At 44.2% G+C, this 16604-nt stretch overlaps 1 protein-coding gene across 1 annotated transcript in view; it reads right to left on the bottom strand.

Annotated features, from left to right (window-relative positions):
* Positions 1 to 9830: 9830 nt before the first annotated feature.
* Positions 9831 to 16604, bottom strand: part of LOC145348670 (T-cell surface glycoprotein CD8 beta chain-like) — a 30647-nt gene continuing 23873 nt past the window's right edge. The window contains exons 5-6 of the mRNA XM_080196835.1: positions 11986 to 12056; positions 9831 to 10127 (exon numbers count right to left, since the gene is read on the bottom strand). Coding sequence (XP_080052961.1) covers positions 9831 to 10127; positions 11986 to 12056 — 368 coding nt within the window. The remainder of the gene's footprint in view (positions 10128 to 11985; positions 12057 to 16604) is intronic.

Below are 16604 nucleotides of genomic sequence, written 5' to 3'. Positions count from 1 at the left end.
GGGCAGTCAGCCTGCTGGGTGAATGTGTTGGCACTGAGGGAGGGGTGAGTATCAGGACTGTGGGCAGGGGTTAACTTTCAGGGGGGGGGTGTTGGTGATTGATGGAGGGGGTTACTGGAGACTTGGGGCAGGCTTGGACAGGATGGTCAGGGCTGGGCTCAGGAATGGTTGGGGGGGGGCAGCAATTGGGCCAGGGGAGCACAGGGAGCAGCGTTGTGGAGGTTGAAGAGCTGGCCAGTGATAGAACTGGCCACTATCAGTGCGGGGCCACTGCGCATGTGCCAATCTTGACACTGACAGTTTGGTGCATGCGCACTAGCCCACTCAGTGCGCTGGTTTCAGTCTCTCCAGTTGGAATAGGCTCCACCTTTGAAATTTAATGATATTCACATTGGTAGCTTCTGCAGTGTGGGAGATTCTTCTCTGAACTCTTACTGAAAAAAAAACATGAATTACTTCAGTTTTCATGCAAATTCAACACTTAGAATTTTTTTGGGAGAAATCTACCCCATACCTCCAGCCAGGTAACTTCCTAATATAAAATAAACATCTTTAATATGTAAACTTGACACAATGCCACAGTTATAACAGTGCAAATTAACCCATATTTTAATTTAACCTTATGCAACAGAGTGGTTAAGCAACCTTCACGAATACTCTGCATCATTACATTTTTACATAGTGAACTTTCCAGAGGAAAACCATTAATAATTGTGTTCTCTAAGAACATCAATCTGTTTGATTTGATTTATTATTGTCACATGTATTAGTATACAATGAAAAGTGTTGTGTCTTGCGTGCTTCACAGACAAAACATAGCATTCATGGAGAAGGAAAGGAGAGAGTGCAGAATGTAATGTTACAGTCATAGCTAGGGTGCAGAGAAAGATCAACTTAATGCAAAGTAGGTCCATTCAAAAGTCTGATAGCAGCAGGGAAGCACCAAATCTGTAAGAGATTGATTTAGAGCATTGTTAGAGAGTTTAAAAAAGTTAGAATGAAGTTTTAAAAGCATAGAATGAGAGTAAAAGATCGAATTAGAAGGTATGCTGGTTAACAGCTTGCAAGAAGTTACCTCACTCCAGCACCATCTTGAAAAACATTTGTCTGTTTTACCAGACAAAAATGCGAAAAATTTTGAACTTTTTTTGAAATAATCTTGAGTTATGATCTACCTGAACAGTAAATATATTTGAAACTATTTGTTTGTCACACGTTTCTCCTACTGGGACAGCATTTTCTGAATTCGTGATATGCACTCCCACAAATGCTAGCATTTTGCCTTTCAATTTACAATAAGCTGCCTTCTTTTGTCTGCTCTTTTGACAACAATAACCTTGTTCTCCTTCAATCATAAGACCATAATATATAGGAGCAGAATTAGGCCACTTGGTCCGTCGAGTCTGCTCTGCCATTCAGTCATGGCTGATATTTTTCTCATCCCCATTCTCCTGCCTTTTCCCCATATTCCCTGGTCCCCTTATCAATCAAGAACCTATCTATCTCTGTCTTAAAGACACTTAATGACCTGGTCTCCACAGCCTTCTGCGGCAAAGACTTCCACAGATTCACCACTCTCTGGCTGAAGAAATCCCTCCTCATCTCTGTTTTAAAGGATCATCCCTTCAGCCTGAGATTGTGCCCTCTGCCCTACTTTTCCTACTAGTAGAAACATCCCCTCCACGTCCACTCTATCCAGGGCTTGTAGTATCCTGTAAGTTTCAATAAGATCCCCACTCATCCTTCTAAAATCATAGCTATCCTCCATTCTGTTATTTTACTATTGAATATCTGTCATTTCATTTTTGTTTTTGCTCACTGTGATCTTTTATTTTTAGATCTGTTCCCTCTCCAGTTTGTCTTTAAGTTTATAGATAATGGTCTATTGCTACTCTTAAGTTTGACCTAAACATCAGTCACAGTTGCAGCTGCCGATATCTTAGAAACATTGTGGTCTCATGGGTGGAGCTTTATTTTTCCATCTTCCTTTCTAAGAGGTGCAAATTGTTGTTGAATCTTCAGAGCATTACACTGATTACCAAATCTAGCTTTGTTGTCTGTAGCAAACTCCTCAAAAGTACGATTCTGTTTCTCCCTTAAATTTCTAAACTGCCTGCACCTGGCACTAACTCGAAGGCATTGAGAGCAACAGTTATCACTGTATCATAATCATTACATTGTACATCTAAATGTTTACCCCATGAAAACACTTTGCAATAAAACCATCCAATTTTCTTGCTTACCTTAGCCTAATCCTGTGAAGAGGGTAGCACCTTCTGTCACGTCCTACCTTGCGGCTATCTTCTCTATGGTCTCCAGTTGGCTATAACTATGTTACATGCTGTTTCTCCCCAAGTTGTTGACCCTCTCCCACTAGCTGCTGAGGTGGACACTCCTGCAGCTCCTCCCACTGATCCACCTCAGTATCGGTGGACCCCATGTCCATATTCTCAGGTACAAAGATCGGTAGCCCCCCCATTGAGGTTTATAAGTCGCTGTAAGAAAATCACACCAAGTCACCTACTCATAAGTGCCTGTTCATATCAGCACAAGCCTTTACCTATGGCTGACTTCACACTTGCTGCTACCTCTGTTTATACTGCTGATTCATATCTCAAGATCTCAAAGGTTTGACACTGTGCACTTGCCTCCTCTAACCTACTGAGCTGCAGATACAGCAAGTGACCCATGTGTTGTCAGGAAAAAGACTATTACAAAATGCAAAATGGCTTGTAATAGCTGTCCTTTTTGCCACAAATGGCTGGCCACATCAACCATAGGAGTTTCTCACTTCACTCCCCACTCCCAGCCTATCCCTGAGAAAGACAAAAGGAGGCAGGAACATGTCAAGATAACACCCTGATGCCACCTTCTGCAATTTTCCTAGGCTGCATTCAGCCATTACCACTAGTGTTTTTTTTTAAACTTTATTCCAATCTAATCAAGTCAAATTAAAGCCAATTCAGAGTCAAAGAACAAAGAAGAACAAAGAACAAAATCAGCCCGGGAAACAGGCCCTTCGGCCCAACGAGCCCGCGCCGCCATCTCAACACCACCAGTCCCCCTCTCCACCCACGACCCCTGTCTAATGTTTTATGGCCATCCAGATTGAGGGAATCTGATTTAGGGGCAATTTATTACTGCCTATCAGCCTAACAGCACATCTTTGGGGTGTGGGAGGAAACCCACGCAAGCACGGGGAGAATGCGCAAACTCCCACAGACACCGGCCCAAATCCATGTGTCTGCACAGCAATCAGTGATAGTCACTGAGCTGTCATCTTGCCCAGTATCTGGTCCAGTTTAGGCACACACTAATGACATGAAGCACTAGGCCAATCTCGAACAACCAAGAGCAGCCCCAGTTCGACCCATCGTGTGTATGCCCCTCGTTGGACACGAGGTGGACCGACTTAAAACCTGTGAATGAAAAGAAAAAAAACATTATTATCATACTATACCCATTTACATTACCAGGGACGCCCCAATGCTAATGACCCTTATTTAAAACAATCTCCTATATCCACCCATCTCCAACCCAGTCATGTGCCTGTCTAAGTTACTCTTAAAGGACTCTAGCATGTTTGCCTCCACCACCTTACTTGGCAGAGCATTCCATACCCCCACTACCCTCTGTGTGAAAAACCTCCCTCTAATATCTGTGTTGTACCTCTCCCCCCTCACCTTAAGTCCATGGCCCCTTGTCCTACGTGTCTCTATCATAGGAAATAGCTTACCTCTGTTTACTCTATCTATACCCTTCATAATCTTATATACCTCTATTAGATCCCCCTTCAGTCGGCGTCTTTCAAGGGAAAAGAGCCCCAATTTCTTCAATCTTTCCTCATACCCCAGTCCTTCCATACCAGGCAACATCCTGGTAAACCTCCTCTGCACTCTCTCCAGAGTCTCCACATCCTTCTGGTAGTAAGGTGACCAGAACTGGACGCAGTACTCCAAATGCGGCCTACCCAACGTTCTGTACAACTGCAACATGAGACTCCAGCTCTTATATTCTATACCCCTTCCTATAAAGGCTAACATACCATAGGCTTTCTTCACCACACTCTCCACTTACACTGCCACTTTCAAAGACTTGTGCACTTGCACCCCCAGGTCTCGCTGCGATTCTATACTCCTTACGGGCTTACCCTTTACCATATGACTCCCCCATACATTATTCCGGCCAAAATGCATCACCTCACATTTATCCGGATTAAACTCCATTTGCCATGTATCTGCCCAATCATGATGTGGGTATGCCGGCGTTGGACTGGCGTAAACACAGTAAAAAGTCTGACAACACCAGGTTTTAGTCCAACCTATTTATTTGATAATATTCTCACTAGTGAGAATATTATCAAATAAATAGGTTGGACTAAAACCTGGTGTTGTCAGACTTTTTACTGTGTTCTGCCCAATCAACCAGCCTATCAATATCCCGCTGTATTGCCAGACACTGCTCCTCACTGCCCACCAATCCAGCCACCTTGGTGTCATCAGCAAATTTGCTGATCACACCACCTACTCCCTCTTCCAAATCATTTATATACACTACAAAGAGAAGGGGCCCCAGTACTGACCCCTGCGGCACACCACTAGTGACAGACCTCCAGCTAGAAAAAGACCCCTCCACTACTACTCTCTGACTCCTCTTTGCAAGCCAGTTCTCTACCCATCTAGATACCTGACCATGTATCCCATGAGCTTTAATCTTCTGTACCAACCTACCATGAGGGACTTTGTCAAACGCCTTACTGAAATTCATATAGACGACATCAACGGCTCATCCTTCGTCGACCGTTTTTGTCACCTCCTCGAAGAATTCTACCAGATTCGTAAGGCAAGACTTCCCCTTGACAAAGCCATGCTGCGTATCCTTAATCAGATCGCAACGCTCTAAGTGCGCATACATCCTATCCCTAAGAATCCTCTCCATCAACTTACCTACCACTGACGTTAAGCTCACCGGCCTATAGTTACCCGGGCTATCCCTCCTACCCTTTTTAAACAACAGTACCACGTTCGCTATCCTCCAGTCCTCTGGGGCCTCACCTGTGTCCATTGAAGAGACAAAGATTTGCGTCAGAGGCCCAGCAATCTCATCCCTCGCCTCTCTAAGCAGTCTAGGATAAACGCCATCGGGCCCCGGAGATTTATCGGTTTTAATGCCCTCTAAAAGCCCTAACACTTCTTCCCTCATAATCGATAGATCTTTCAATTGGTCTACCGCTCCCTCAATGACCGTACCAGACATCAAGCCCCTCTCCTTCGTGAATACCGACACAAAGTATTCATTCAGGATCTCCCCCATTCCCTCTGCCTCTAAGCACAATTCCCCACGTCTGTCCCTGACAGGACCGATTTTACCCCTAGCCACCCTTTTGTTCTTAAGATAGGAATAAAATGCCTTTGGATTCTCCTTAACCCTACCTGCCAAAGCCATCTCATGCCCCCTCTTTGCTCTCCTAACTCCCCGTTTGAGATCCCTCCTACTCTCTGTATTCCTCCAACGCTCTCTCCATTCCCAGCTGCTTAGACCTGACATACGCCTCTCGTTTCTTCCTAACCAGGTCTTCTATATCTCTAGTAATCCACGGTTCCCTAATCCTACCTTTCCCATCCTTTCTCCTAACCGGCACATACCTTTCCTGCACCCTTTGCAGTTTTCCCTTGAAAGACTCCCACATGCCTAACGTGGTCTTGCCTTCCAACTGCCTATCCCAGTCTGTATCCCTAAGCTCCTGCCTAATCCAGCTGTATCTAGCCTTCCCCCAATTTAGCACCCTCCCCTTAGGACAGCTCTCATCTTTTTCCATTCGTATCCTAAAGTAGACGGAGTTGTGGTCACTATTAGCCACATGTTCGCCTACCGCAACCTTAACCACCTGACCCGGCTCATTTCCCAGAACTAAATCCAGTATCGCCCCCTCTCTAGTCGGGCTATCTACATACTGTTGCAAGGATCCTTCCAATACACATCTTACGAATTCCTCCCCATCAGACCCCCCCAGCTCTAGGCACCTTCCAATCCACCCCAGGGAGATTAAAATCTCCCACTACAACAACCCTGTTCTTCCTACACTTATCCAAAATGTCCCTACATATACCCTCTTCCACTGCCCGCGGGCTATCGGGCGGTCTATAGCACACTCCTAGCATAGTAATGGCCCCCTTCCTATTCCTCAACTCCTCCCACAGAGACTCAATTTCCAACCCCTCCATGTTATCCTCCCTCTGCACTGCTGTGATCTGCTCCCTAACTGAGAGTGCCACTCCCCCTCCTCTTTTCAACCCTCCCCTATCACACCTAAAACACTTATACCCTGGAATATTTAGCTGCCAGTCCTGCCCGTCCTTTAACCACGTCTCTGTCACTGCCACCACATCTAAATTCCTCGCGAACATCAAGGCCCTAAGTTCATCCGACTTTCCCATCACACTCCTCGCATTAAAACAGATGCATCTAAGACCCTCAGGCCCTCTCGGATCCTCCTTCTCCTGGGGGATTTTCCTATCATCTAGACTTACCCTGACCTCTAACTCACTCCCAGTGCCTGAGCTGTCTCTCTCCTCCCCACCCCCCCTCCATACTAGTTTAAACCCTGCCTAAACACTCCAGCCAACCTCCCAGCTAAAATATGTGTCCCCTTCCCATTTAAGTGTTCCCTATCCCTCTTATACAAGTGCCCTTCCTTTGCAAAGACTTCCCAATGGTCAACAAAAGTAAAACCCTCTGTCCTGCACCAATCCCTCAGCCACGCATTCAGCTGCAGGATCTCATTATTCTTATCCCTGCTATTGCTGGGCACTGGCAGCAGCCCAGAGATCACCACCCTGGAGGCCTTGCACTTCAGCCTGGCTCCCAACTCCCTGAACTGCGTACGTATTTCCCCCCTACTCTTCCTTCCTATGTCCTTCTCACCTACATGTATAATTACATCCGCCTGGGTCCCTTGGCCCTTCAAAATTCCCTCTACCCTCTCCGACACATCCTGTACCCCTGCTCCAGGGAGGCAGACTACCATCCTGGAGTCCCGCTTTTGCCCACAGAACCGCCTATCAATTCCTCTAACCCTCCTGTCCCCCACCACTATCTCACATCCAGTCCCCTTCCTTCCCTCTGAGGCATTCTGGTCTTCCCCTTATGCCCTTTCCACCTCAGTTGGCGCCTTACCCCTGCTATCTTGAGAGACTACCCCTGGGGTAGCCTTTGGAACGTTACTCCTCTTCTTTTTCCCCTTCCTAACTGTAACCCACCCATCCCCCCTCCTTGGCTGTGGGATCCCCTCTTGAATCTGGTTCCTATTCATTAGTACCTCATTCTCCCTCACTAAAAATAAATCCTCTAGCCTCAACTCCAGTTGCCGAACCCGGGCCCTCAAACGCTGCAACTCCAGACATTTGGTGCAGATGTGGACTCCCCGTAGATGCTGTGTCTCCAGGAACTCCCACATATTGCACCTTACACAGCTGACACATCTCCCCATGGACCCTGCCATTTATTTGACTACCCTTAGACCTATGGACACACTTTGAAAAACTTGACCAGTAACTCACCTCGCCTAAGCCCTGTGAGCCAAAGCCCTTGCAGTACTCACTCAGCACCCGCCTCACTCTACTGCCCACTCCCGACACTGCCCGCTGTCTACTGTGGCCTTGTTTTTATACTCCCTCACTCCCTTCCCAACAGCTCTTGCGCCTAGGACCCACTACGGAAAGCACAAAAGGAAAAAAACCCACAACCCAGCATTGCAATTTAAAAAAACCACAGTACACTCGCAGTTTACACTCACCAGCCACCAGTACACTGCTCCAGAGAACAATGAGTCCCAACAAGTCAGGACATTCCCGATCCAAGCTGACAAGAGAGGGCTCTCACCTCCTGTCTTGGGCTTGATCTACATGATCCAAGCTGATTGGAGGAGGTGTAGCTCCTCCTCCAAGGCTTGCTCTAATTTGTATCTTAGCCAAAAGGCCAAGATGCCACTTTAAAAAATTGCTTCAAATGAAGCTGAAGTAACCTAATGACTTCAACCAAGTGCAGCATGTCGATACTACACCTGATCTTAGCCAAGAGGCTGAGAAGCCAAGCTGTGATACAACCAGAAAGGATGCTTTCTATGGTGCATCTGTGGGACCAACTGAATGTCATTTCAGGGGAGAGTTAAGAGTCAACCACATTGTTGTGAGTTTCAAGTCACATCTATGGCAGGCTTGGTAAAAACAGCAAATCCCCTGCCCTAAAGGATATTCATGAACCAAGTCAGTTCTTATGATAATCTGGTAGTTTCATGGTTACTGTGACTGATATTAGTTTTTTACTCCAGATTTTATTTAATGAGCTGAATTTAAATCCCCATATCAACCAAGGTGAGATTTGAGCTCATATCTTTGGATCATTATTTCAGTACCTTACCGCCATACTCCAGTATGTAACAAGTTTGTGTCCAGATTTTAAATACAATGTATGCCAGAGGTGGATTAAAGGCCCTCATGAGCACATTGTGAGGTGGATGACAGTTAACCTCCACAATGTTATAACCATTTGCATGAAAAGACAGATCAGCGTGATAGTAAAATACGGGTTATCAGATCATCTACGTCCACACTGCAACAGGAAGTACCCACTCAAATCCTGTTACAGTTTAGCAATTCAGTTTCCCATTGAAATGCGCCGAATTTACAACAGAAAAACAAGCTGTCCGTCCCAGCCTATGTTAATGCTGATCCCCCACATTAATCGTTGTCCTATTCCCGTGCTACCCGCCCTGGTCCTAGAATCACAGGTTTATTGATTCACTCTATTACTGTCATTGGGATGCAGTGAAAAGTTTTGGGGGCCATTCTCCCAGCCCATTGCTCCAGCAGCAAGGAGATATCAGGGAAGGCTGTTTAATGGGCTCCCCACTGGGCGCCATGGCATCTTCGGGGCCCAGAGTTCTGTCATCATTATCACTTGGCTAGTTCTGAAGGGAATGCATAAAATGATTACACAACACCTTGTTTATAAAGGACTCCTCAGCTGTCCTAACCCTGTAATGTGAAATTTTATATTCATGCCTTGACCATTCAATGTCAAGAGGTTGCTTCAATGAAGAGTTAACAGGTAGTAGTGTGCGCACAGGGAAGCCTAGCTGACTGAAATGAAGTACTTGTAACGTGATATTTGTTTTAACAAGAGAATGGCCAAGACTTTGCACCCTTTCCTTCTCCTCTATGTACTCTATGGACGGTATGTTTTGTCTGTATAGCATGCAAGAAACAATACTTTTCACTGTATCCCAATAGAAGAGGTCGCATGACACCAGGTTATAGTCCAACAGGTTTATTTGAAATCAGAAGCTTTCTAACTCCAAAAGCTTGTGATTTCACACAGACCTGTTGGACGAAAACCTGGTATGGTGTGACCTCTCATTTCGGCATTCCACATCATATCCCAACACATGTGCCAATACTAAATCAAATCAATACTAAAAACAAATTGGTGTCTTATTCAAACTGCAGAACTGTAGAGGCACCCAATACACGTGACAATAATAATGTATCAAATCAAATCGAACAGAACAGTAAGGGTCATGATTTGATAGCAACAGACAAAGAAGTATCGATTCATAATGTTGTTTGGCCATGAGATTTGGTACTGTTCGGGAACCTCTTTCGTGTCTAACCTGTTAACACCCACGATTTACACATTCAGTCTGTTAGGACTTGTGTGAGGCGGTGGACAGACCCGGGGGATGCAGGCAGGCGTCTCTGGTATCATTCTGACCTAGTCTGTTCACTGGAAACCCCGAGAGGTCGGGGCTGGTGATGCAAATCGAAAACTGGTTAAAGAAAGGTCGAGGTGTGAGAAGCAGCTCCTTCACGCCGCACACTGGAGGCAGGGTTACTCGCGGCAGTTGACCTTTGGTCCTCGGGATTTGCCAAGGGGAGTGTTGACTCCACCCAGCTCTTTCTGGGGACAGTGTGAATCCAGGGCGGATCCCGGTGCATCCCACTCCTCATCCTAAACACTGTCGTTGGTCGCAGCAAACTCCGAATCAGGCCTTCCAGCTCAATTCGTTCATTTTTGGGGGGAATGAAGAATTTACATTTGTATAGCGCCTTTGACAAGGTCAAGCTGTCCTCCAGAGTCCAAGATCAACAATTTAAAATGAATCAAAACACAGTTAATATTTCATTAAAAACATCAGTGATAAGTGAAACTGTGATTAATATCTTCCACCTACCCCTTGTATCATAAGTCTGTACTTTACAATTTGAACTATGTATCGTACAATCCCAACAGTGCAGGAGGAGGCCATTCGGCCCATTGAGACTGCACTGACCACAATCCCACCCAAGCCCCATCCTTGTAATCCCACGGATTTATTCTGCTAGTCCCCCTGACACTAATGGGCAATTTAGCATGGCCAATCCACACATCTTTATACTGTGGGAGGAAACTGGAGCACCCAGAGGAAACCCACGCAGATATGGGGAGAAAGTGCAAACTGCACACAGACAGTGACCCAACCCAGGAATTGAACCCAGGGTGGCGAAAAACTGCAGCAGGCGACGGTGCAGAGGGACCTCGGGGTCCTTGTGCATGAGTCGCAAAAACCCAGCCTGCAGGTGCAGCAGGTGGTCAGGAAGGTGAATGGGATGCTGGCCTTCATAGCGAGGGGGATTGAATATAAAAGTAGGGAGGTCTTGCTGCAGCTGTATAGGGCATTGGTGAGGCCGCAGCTGGAGTACTGTGTGCATTTTTGGGCGCCGTACTTATGCAAGGATATTTTGGCCTTGGAGGGAGTGCAGAGGAGGTTTACTAGGCTGATGCCAGAGTTGAGGGGGTTGAGCTATGAGGAGAGGCTGAATAAACTAGGCTTGTACTCGTTAGAGTTTAGAAGAATGAGGGGAGATCTCATTGAGACGTATAAGATGATGAATGGGATGGATAGGATAGAGGTGGGGAGACTCTTCCCGCTCAGAAAGGACAGTAGGACTAGAGGGCACAGCCTCAAGATAAAGGGGGGGCGGTTTAGAACAGAGTTGAGGAGGAACTTCTTCACTCAAAGGGTGGTGAATCTCTGGAATTCTCTGCCCGTTGAAGTGGTGGAGGCTGCCTCGCTAAGTATTTTTAAGACGCGGGTTGATGGGTTTTTGATAAGCGAGGGGATTAAGGGTTATGGGGAGACGGCGGGAATGTGGAACTGAGCCACGACAGATCAGCCATGATCTTATTGAATGGCGGGGCAGGCTCGAAGGGCTAGATGGCCTACTCCTGCCCCTATTTCTTATGTTCTTATGTCTCTGGCGCTGTGAGGCAGCACTGTGCCACCACATCGCCCAGCAACTTCAATTCCATTTGTCAATCTTACAAACAATACAGGAGAAACTGGCACCAATTTACACACAGCAAGCTCCTGCAAACATTAACAGGAAATGTTAATGCACTGTTACACTGTTTTAGTGGCGAACAAGCTCTGAAGGGATTATATGTTTAACCAGCATCTTCTGTTTTGATTTTATTTGCTGGTAGGGCCAGCACATCGAGGAGAACACCCCCATGCTTTAGTGAATAGAGACATTGGATCTTTTCTATCTGCCCTAGATAGGCCTCAATTTAACATCTCATTTAAAAATGGGAACTTCCAGCAGGGTAGATAGGTACTGCACTGTCATAGAATCATAGAATTCCTACAGTGCAGTAGGTGGCCGTTCAGCCCATCAAGTGTGCACTGACTCTCTAGAGCATCTCACCCAGGCCCATCCCTAACCCCATAAATTTACCCCTCCAATTCCCTCGACCTACGCATCTTGGGACACTAAGGGGCAAGTTAGCATGGCCAATCCACCTAATCTGCACGTTTTTAGACTGTGAGGGGAAACCGGAGGAAACTCACACAGACATGGGGAGAATGTGCAAACTGTCATAGACAAACAGTCACCCAAGGCTGGAATTGAATCCAGGTCCCTGGTATTGTGAGGCAGCAGTGCTTACCACTGTACCATCATGTTGGCCTCCATTATCTCTTGAACTGGGCTTGAAATTGTAGCCTTCTGACTCAGAGACTAGAGTGCAATCACCATGACTAAAACAGACAAAATAACTACGCTCTACGTTTTTTGTCCTAGAGTATGTCTACAAATATTGCAGTTTATTTAACCAGGATGTCTTGAATGGTAGTAATTACATTTCATTGCAGATCCGAATTTCTAAGAACATGCTAACTAACCAGTGAGTGCAGCTAGCCAACCTGTACCCTACATAATTTTCACCACATGAAATAAATCCCACAGAGACAGGCAAGGCAGCAGGTGTGTTCTGCAGTCTGCAAAAGGGAGCGGTTTCTGTGCCACCTGCTACTCTGTGCAAAAGAAGCACCCAACATAATTATTCACACTTTAACAAGTAATGATTACATCCTCCATACAGACTGCTTCAATAACCATGATAATGTAAACTCCCAATGTCCAAAAGAAGTTTTGGAGTCACAGAATCACACAGGGCAGAAGAGGCCCTTCGCTGCCCTGCACTGACACGTGAGATTTACATTTATAAAGCACCTTTATCAAAGATGAAACGTCCTGAGGTACAGGGGCATTATAAAACCAATTACGACACCCAGCCACACAAGTGATATTAAAAGTTTGGTCCAATGGTGCAACAATTAAACTTGAGGATGTAGAACAGGCCAGAATGAAAGGAGTGCTGATACCTTGGGGAGTTTTGGGGCAAAATGAACCCTGTTGGATGGAGTCAGGTGATGTTAAAGAATGTGAAATAGGTGATCTTAGTAATGCTGCAGATATATGAAATCAGCCGGGTAAGATAATGAAAAGATGGGGCGAGAGGAGATGTCCTTCTTCAATTCTATAAATGAAATTTGAAAAAATTGTTCCATTTTCGGAAGCATTTGGTTGCAACAGCAGTAATGTTAGGGTATGTTTTTAAAATGATTAAAATCTGTTAGGGTATGTTTTTAAAATGATTAAAATCTTCCAGAAAGTTGTAATTTCAGAGCTAACACTTGTCCCACAATGTCCCAAAGCTAGACATGAAAGACACACAAATAGTATTCTAGTATCTTTGTCAATAGGCTGCTTATGATTCTGAAGAGAATCCATAAAACGATTCTTCTTTTGCCAATTTAATATATTTAAGAGGCTAGGCTATGATATTATTAGGTTGATGCTTTGCCAGTGTGTATGTACTGGAATTATGTACGTGCATGTACTAGGGTGACACGGTGGCACAGTGGTTAACACTGCTGCCTCACAGCGCCAAAGACATGGTTCAATTCCTGGCTTGGAGTCTAGCCATTCTCCCCATGTCTGTATGGGTTACCTCTGGGTGCCTCAGTTTCCTCCCACAGTCCTAAAGGCATGCTGGTTAGGTGCATTGGCCATGCTAAATTCTCCCTCAGTCTACCCAAATAGGTGCTGGAGTGTGGCGACTAGGGGATTGTCACAGTAATTTCATTGTAGTGTTAACGTGAGCCTACTTGTGACACTAATAAATAACTAAACTTTAAAATTGACCTACTATGACACCAGGATAATTTCAAAAGTAACTTGTTGATTGCAAAGAGATTTGATTTTTCAGAGCATTGTTAAACATAACATAATGAACACTTTAGTTCCTTTACTGTACAATTTATCTGCCTTTATAAACCCAACATGCACTCTTTCTACAGAGTAACTTTCTACAGAGTAATGAGAAAAATGTCATTTCCAGCATCTAAAGAGTTTAGTAATGGACAATTTGATGAATAGAACATATGATTTGTAATTGGGACCTTATCACTTTTATTCCACATAAGAACATAAGAAATAGGAGCAGGAGTAGGCCATCTAGCCCTTCAAGCCTGCCCCGCCATTCAATAAGATCATGGCTGATCTGAAGTGGATCAGTTCCACTTTCCCGCTCTCTCCCCATAACCCTTAATTCCCTTGTCTGTCAAAAACCTATCTACCCGTGACTTAAATATATTTAGCGAGGTAGCCTCCACCACTTCAACGGGCAGAGAATTCCAGAGATTCACCACCCTTTGAGTGAAGAAGTTCCTCCTCAACTCCATTCGAAACTGCACCCCCTTTATCTTGAGGCTGTGCCCTCTAGTCCTGCTATCCTTTCTAAGCGGGAAGAGTCTCTCTACCTCTACCCTCTCCATCCCCTTCATTACCTTATATGTCTCTACAAAATCCCCCCTCATCCTTCTAAACTCCAACGAGTACAGACCCAGTCTATTCAGTCTCTCTTCATAATTCTGAGTAATTATGTCTCTATAAGCACTTACTTATTTTAAGAAAAGAGGAATTCTCAGAAGTAGTGTTTTGAGGCTCTCTAAATTTGTCAAAATATTTTTCTTTCTCTGGCGTATTTTATTGTTTCAAATATTATACATGTGATGCTGGATCAATAGATTCTTTGCAAAAAGGTACTTTACACGAATGATTCATTTACTAGACAGCGTGGGTGCACTCTGTTTCGTTAACAAAGTGAAGAAATTCTCAATGCTTACAGAATACCGAGAAGCCTAGGTAGAGTGGACATGGAGAGGATATTTCCACTGTGGAAGAGACTAGGACTGTAAGGCACAATCTCAGAGTGAAGGGACGCTCCTTTAAAACTGAGATGAGGAGGAATTTCTTCAGCCAGAGAGTGGTGAATCTGTGGAACTCATTGCCACGGAGGGATGTGGAGGCCAGGTCACTAAGTGTCTTTAAGACTGAGCTAGATAGATTCTTGATCAATAAGGGGATCAAGGGTTATGGGGAGAAGTCAGGAGAATGGGGATGAGAACCATATTATCATAATTGAATGGTGAGGCAGACTCAATGGGCCAAATAGCCTAATTCTGCTTCTATGTCTTATGGTCTCTTGTTACCGGGTGTATTAAGGTGAAGAAGAGCAGGAAAACATTTAACAATAGTTTGATCTAGAGTAATTTCTAACTCCTCTTGCAAGTCTTCTTTTCAGTGGAATGTTGGCACATTGACTGGTTCATTCATAAATAATCAAGATATCATCACACAATGCTGAAATCTACACAGCATGGAACAGAAATGTTGTTTCAATTTCATATCCAGGTACAGGCCATCTGATAAACGTTGGATCAACTATTTCACTCAACTGAAATGGATGGTGAAGAATGAATAAAAAAACAAATATGTTTAGAAGTTATTCTGCTTCGTGATCAAAAAATAATATTTTTAATCACCAAAAAAAGGCTGATATTCTTATCTCAAGAACCCAATGCACCTTGCATAGAGTTTAATGTGGAGATAGGAGTGAATTTGGAACCCAGGCACAAGAGGGCAATGTTTTATAAGTCCCCTATTACCTCAAGAAACCAAATGGATAGTGAATGAAACTGCTCCATTCAACTATTCAGCAATTGCTGACCACAACCTGTTAAATTCTAATTAGATACTTCACTGAATTAAGTAATGCAAAGTCACCGTTTGGTGGTTTACACAACACATTGGTTTATATTAACATGGGTCTATTGGTTAAAAATGAACACCTGTTTAAAAATCACCACAATGTGTTCCTTACCCTGTAAAACATTACATAACACTAATTTATGCAAACATTTTAGGGGACTATATAGCGTGGTGGCTGTTGGGCTTTAATTAAGCTCTTACTGTGCCATGCTGAGTTCCATGCATCACATAACCCATTGAGTGAGACCAACCATGCATCTAATGTGAAAAATTGTATCTAATTTACCCCAACATGTCAATGAAGTAATTATTTTTGTAATATAACAATCAGTGAGTTTTCAAATCAGGAAACAGCTAATCACTAGCCAACATTTTCAAAGTGGTTGTACTTCTAAGGTGGAAAAATATATATAATATTTCCACTTATAGAGCATCTTATTGCTTTTTATGGAGCATTTTACGGAGATCCTTATAATTAATTACACTTCTGAGCTACAGTGACTGTCATGTGAGAAAATGTACATTCGGTAGATAGAAAGTAAAAATCAGAGGAATAACAGAAAAGAGAATAGGGAAAAATAGAATGGGATAACAAGAGAAAAAAAGAGCAGAAATAGTTCTAAAATAGAATTTTAAGTTAAAAAAGAGTTCTGTTTCTTTTGGTGGGTGTCGGGGGGGGATCTCACCAAGACTTATAAAATTCTAACAGGACTAGACAGGGTAGACACAGGAAGGATGTTCCTGATGGTGGGGGTATCCAGAACCAGCGGTCACAGTCTGAGGATTCAGGATGGATCATTTAGGACAGAGATGAGGAGACATTTCTTCACCTGAAGAGTCTGTGGAATTCATTACCACAGGAAGTAGTTGATGTCAAAATATTGAATGTATTCAAGAGGCGGCTGGATATAGCACTAGGGGTGAATGGGATCAAAGGTTATGGGGAGAAAGCAGGATTAGGTTATTGAGTTGGATGATCAGCCATGATCGTAATGAATGTGGAGCAGGCTCGAAGGGCCAAATGGCCTCCTCCTGCTCTTATCTTCTATGTAGTTTGAGGATATTTTTGCAGTTTTTATCTGATTTCAGAACTGCTTTATTCATGTAATGTTGTTACTTGTTTATTTTTAGTTGGCTTGAGCTAATAAAATGAGATTAGAGTTTCCTAGG

Source organism: Carcharhinus amblyrhynchos, chromosome 1 (assembly GCF_965287045.1).
Source record: "Carcharhinus amblyrhynchos chromosome 1, sCarAmb.v2.hapA, whole genome shotgun sequence".
NCBI lineage: Eukaryota > Metazoa > Chordata > Chondrichthyes > Carcharhiniformes > Carcharhinidae > Carcharhinus > Carcharhinus amblyrhynchos.
This window is presented reverse-complemented; position numbering and strand designations above follow the sequence as displayed.